This window comes from Palaemon carinicauda, chromosome 2, assembly GCF_036898095.1.
Source record: "Palaemon carinicauda isolate YSFRI2023 chromosome 2, ASM3689809v2, whole genome shotgun sequence".
In the NCBI taxonomy this organism is placed as follows: domain Eukaryota; kingdom Metazoa; phylum Arthropoda; class Malacostraca; order Decapoda; family Palaemonidae; genus Palaemon; species Palaemon carinicauda.
The window spans coordinates 141,127,271-141,132,270 of record NC_090726.1 but is presented as its reverse complement, the minus strand read 5'-3'; the positions used below and the strand labels follow the sequence as shown (position 1 = coordinate 141,132,270).

Sequence of the window (5,000 nt, the reverse complement as noted above, 5' to 3'; positions counted from 1 at the left end):
AAGGCAAGGAACTGGTCGTCACTGATGGGGAGCAGGTGATCTGTGTTCCACAGCAAGAGGATGTCAACTCACTCGCACCATGCAACCAAGAAGAGGCAGACACCCGCATGATGCTACATGTAGCACATGCTGCACAACATGGTCACCACCAGATACAGGTTCGAACAGTAGACAGTGACGTCGTGGTCCTAGCAGTGATGGTAGTCCAGAAACTACCAGCTGGAGACGAACTCTGGGTAGCCTTTGGGACAGGCAAGAACTACCGCTACATTGCAGCCCATGAAATAGCTTCCTCCCTTGGTCCAGAGAAGGCATGTGCTCTTCCAATGTTTCATGCCATCACAGGGTGTGATACTGTGTCAGCCTTCGTCGGACATGGGAAGAAATCTGCCTGGGCAACATGGAACACGCTGCCAGAACTCACTGATGCCCTGCTGAGTCTGGCAAATGCACCCACAAGCATCCAAGAGGATACAATGCATGTCATCGAGAGGTTTGTCATACTCCTGTATGACCGCACAAGCAAATGCAAGGACGTCAACAAGGCGAGAAAGCAGCTCTTTGCAAAGACGAACTCTGTTCAGAACATCCCGCCAACCTACGCTGCTCTGGAGCAGCATGTGAAGAGATCTGCCCTTCAGGGTGGTCATGTCTGGGGCCAGGCATTGGTACCAACGCCCGTGCTCCCTCCACCAACAGACTGGGGCTGGCATCGGAGTGATGATGGGCTCTACACACCACTCTGGACCACACTCCCTGAGGCATCCAAGGCCTGCTATGAGCTGATGCAAGAAAGGCTGCAAAAACCGCTGCAAGTGCAAGAACGCTTCACTGCAATGCACTGGTCTATGTTTCTGTGAAGGCGAATGCCAGTAGATTGGGACAGAAAACTTGCTAACCAACATTATGAGCTGTAGACATTCATAATTCTGGTGACCAGATTTGAAAAGTTCGGAATCATAATTAACATAGTGTGGCAAAATCTACGTTATTGTATTACATGTATGTACTGCAGGATTACACAAGTACTGTGCCTAGAGACTGGGCTTTTGGTCGACTATATAACTACAATCTGACCATACTGTAAACTTCCCGTACTCTGTGTATTATTTTGACTAGCAATTTTGCCAGCAATTTGAAATAAAAAAGCAACTTGAGCAATTAAAGTGTGTTCCTGAAATCAGGTACTGGTTATTAGAGGTATTATGTCATTGAGTATTGAAATCTTCATCAAATGTCCACTTTTTCCACAAAATGGCGGCCAGTTTGGGGGCCATTTTTGAGAAGATTCATCTAAATATCTGTTAAACATTTATTGATGTTAATTCTGATGTAAAAAAAGGGAATTTTGGCCCATCTAGCACCAAACTAACGACACATAATGAAGTCTATGTAATGACGCTAATGTTAAATGGCGGCCATTTTGAACAATGGCCGCCATATCTTCCTAAGGGCTAATCTTGAATGCCTCCATATCCAAAAATGTTTAGAATATATTAATCTACATGTGTGCCAATTTTGGTGCTTTTAGACCAATTTGAACAATTGGTCTGCTATGCCGCTGTACTATGATCATAACTTTAATGAGCTAGTTACCCATCAAATCTTAACGCAGCCGTAATAAAGAAGTTACCCTTATAATCTGTTTTCTGCGCACGAAGCCCCGCCCCAATCTGCAGAACTGTTTGGGAAAAAAAATTTCGCTGCCGGGGGACAAGGTAATTCACTTGCTCGTTGAGTGTGCACGAAATTAACGCACGGACACGTATATCAGTTCCGTTTGGTTGCCCAGGGGAAAAATAACTTGCGTACGTAGGTGGGACAAATCTTAGTTTGTGTCATGTAGAAAGAGAAATAAGTCATGGGCTTCTGACTGTTTGAAATGTATTTGAGTAGTCAAAAATTCCTTATGGATAATCTCTCGCTTCCGGACAAAAGTCAAATCACTGCATAGTTAATCCAATCTCCAGCCATGCTTTCACATATAATCAAGGGACTACAATGACCTAATAAAGATACTATGATGATGACTGGTTCAATGCACAAGAAGGAACCATTATTGTAAACGCTGCATGCCATTTCCATTGGAAACACCTCTGTCTGGTGATCTGATGGAATGGAGTTCGACCCACGCTCAAGCTCGAGTTTCTAGTGGTGTCTTCCTGCTGAATTAAAAACAGCCATTGTCTGGGCCTCCCTGATCTTAGCTTCATAGAGAGGAGTTTAGGCGCTGATCATATGTATATATGGTAAGTTTCAGGGCATTGTCCCTTGCCTTTGCCGTTCATGGGTGACCTTTGAACCTTTAGATAGCTCTCTGATTGGGGACCTTTTCTCCTGCCACCGCATTGTTTTGAGCACATCTTTGTTTTCAATTTAACTGTTCCTATATTCTCCGTTCGTCGATGATGATGAGTGGTATCTGAAATTTAGTTATCTTTGTTTTTAATATCACTACCATCTTTTTCCTCATGTTTAATCATAAGAAATTAGTGTTAGCCCCTTAAAATGTAGAATGTATCCTGTGACTATTACAGCTGTTAACTATTATAGATGGATTTTTTTTTCATAAAGATGAGATAGGCCTACTCATGTTTTGACAAAGTATTGCCGATTATGATAAAGGATAGTGGTGAGGGCAACAGGCTTTTTCATACCAGTAACCCGATTACATGTTTACCAACACCGGTATCAATGACCGGTTTGTTTGCCTTAATGAAAGAATCTAGAGGCGATATTCACTGTAGAAAGAAAAACGCTCTCATTGCCTTTCCTTTCATAACCAGCTTTTACGCTCTGTAGGTAAAAGGTTTTCAATATATCTTTTGGCTATTTTTTACCCAGTGTTCCATTCTCTCGGAATCAAAACTGGTATAATCAGCTCTCATAATTTAGTCATTATCACATTCTATACATGAATTTCTTTTATGTAAAATATTCTTTACCATATTTTATTAAAAATATGGTGAGCATCATCACAAGTAACGAAGAGAAATTGACGGGAATAGTATAACTTAATTTGCGTTGTACTACAATGAACAAAGGATTCCTAGTATAAAGGTTTAAAGGCCGCTCATGGATGGCAGAGGCAAGGGTCAGTGACATTGCCCTAGCAAGCAGGACAATGCCCTAGAGATTGACCAATATATATTTGCATATGATCAGCGCCCAATTCCCCTCTCCATCCAAGCTACGGCCACCACATCCCTAGTTGAGAGGATTCAACAATTATTAAGAGATAATATAAAGCTATTAAAAGTGGTTGTTGTTAAAAGCAAAATTGGGTGTGATCAAGTATACAATAGTTGCTTAAGATCAAAGAAAAAACAGTTTGGTCTATCGAACAGGCAAATCCTTAGGTTTCTCAACTTATTCATGTAACGTTTGGAAATCTTTATCAGAGGCAAAGCTCTTATCAATTTGTCCAGAAAAAAAAATATAAATAAAAAATACTTGATTAAAAAATACTTGTTTAAATAAAAGACACACGTTTAAAAAGAAATACTTGTTTAAAGAAAAATGCATGTTAAAAGAAGACTTACAGGTAAATATTATGTTTATTCAAGTACAAATAAATATACAAAATAACACAAAACAGCGACAAATATATAAAAATACAACTAATAGCAATCTGATATTGTAACATATTCCATAATATACACATGATAGATATATAAAGAATACTGTGTATAAATTTATATGTATATATACACACACACACACACACACACATATATATATATATATATATATATATATATATATATATATATATATACTTAAACATTTATACATGTGTATGTAACAGTTTATATACACATAAATATTATATATGTATGTATACAGTATATTTATATACTGTATATACACACACATAGTATACAGTATATGTTTATGAATAATTAATAAGAATATTCATCAAAAATTAGTTTGATCGATAAGGCCAACCTTTACAAAAGCTGCCCTAATGCCTCTTGTGCGCTTCATCGGGTGTCATCGAAGTTTCTTAAAGTTTAAAGTGTCATCGTAGAAATCTGATCAGTTGAGAAATCAATGATTTGAGACACTCGAGAACTTCTGGAATTGATGATGTCAACGATGTCGGTCTTGAGGGCGGCGCTGCCCACTAAGAATCCGTCGAGGTCTGGCAAAAGGGCCAGACGCTGGCAGTTGGAAGATGACACAGAACCTGCATAAAGGATGCGGGTACTGTTGGCCACTTTGTCGCTGACGTTGTCCCGTAGCCACTTCCTCATCATGGATAGGACCTCCTGAACTTGAGCAGGCGTGGCCAGTACCCCTGTGTTACTTGCCCACAGGGCCTCGAAGGCCAGTACTACTCGAGACCAGTCGGTAATGGCCGAGGCCAAAGATGCCATTTGGGACTGGAGGATTTCCTCTGTCATGTTCTGCTGACGATCTTCTTGCGTTTCGCAAACACAAGCTATCACCTGAGGTTTAAGAAAATAATCCGTTAGTATATTGAGGTTTTCTTGTCCGTCAAAATTTCAAATGGGTAAAATTTGATGGCAAGATGTATAACAAGTCCCAGAATATTTGTGTTTTTTCACTGAAACAGTGAAGGAATTTCTATTCTATAAGTAGCCTAAATAAATCTTGTATAAAATACTTACTTTGATGCCAGCCTCCTGGGCATGCGCCATCTTTTCCTGTATGAAGTCATCCTTTTCTCCAAAAACGGTTCTTCTTTCTGGATGACCGATAATAACCCAATCCCCTCCGCATTCCTGGATCATTTCAGGAGATATTTCACCACTGAAGTTTCCACGGGACACCTGCGAAAACAGAAATCCGTAATTATTCATGTATTGTATGTATAGAATATTCGAAGTTAAATGGCAAGACAGGATTAAAAATGAAACTGAGATTAATCGAGCACCATATGTGGATAAGATCATGGAGAGGAGTAGATGCTCTTCGCATTCCCCAGAAGAGACTAGGTCACCAAACTTTCAAATGAGCTACGCAAGGCACAAGAA

At 39.8% G+C, this 5,000-nt stretch overlaps 1 protein-coding gene across 1 annotated transcript in view; it reads right to left on the bottom strand.

The window, feature by feature from the left end:
* Positions 1–3,842: 3,842 nt before the first annotated feature.
* Positions 3,843–5,000, bottom strand: part of LOC137622202 (triosephosphate isomerase-like) — a 2,104-nt gene continuing 946 nt past the window's right edge. The window contains exons 3-4 of the mRNA XM_068352667.1: positions 4,635–4,796; positions 3,843–4,451 (exon numbers count right to left, since the gene is read on the bottom strand). Of these exons, the coding sequence (XP_068208768.1) occupies positions 4,014–4,451; positions 4,635–4,796 (600 nt within the window). The 3' untranslated portion in view covers positions 3,843–4,013. The remainder of the gene's footprint in view (positions 4,452–4,634; positions 4,797–5,000) is intronic.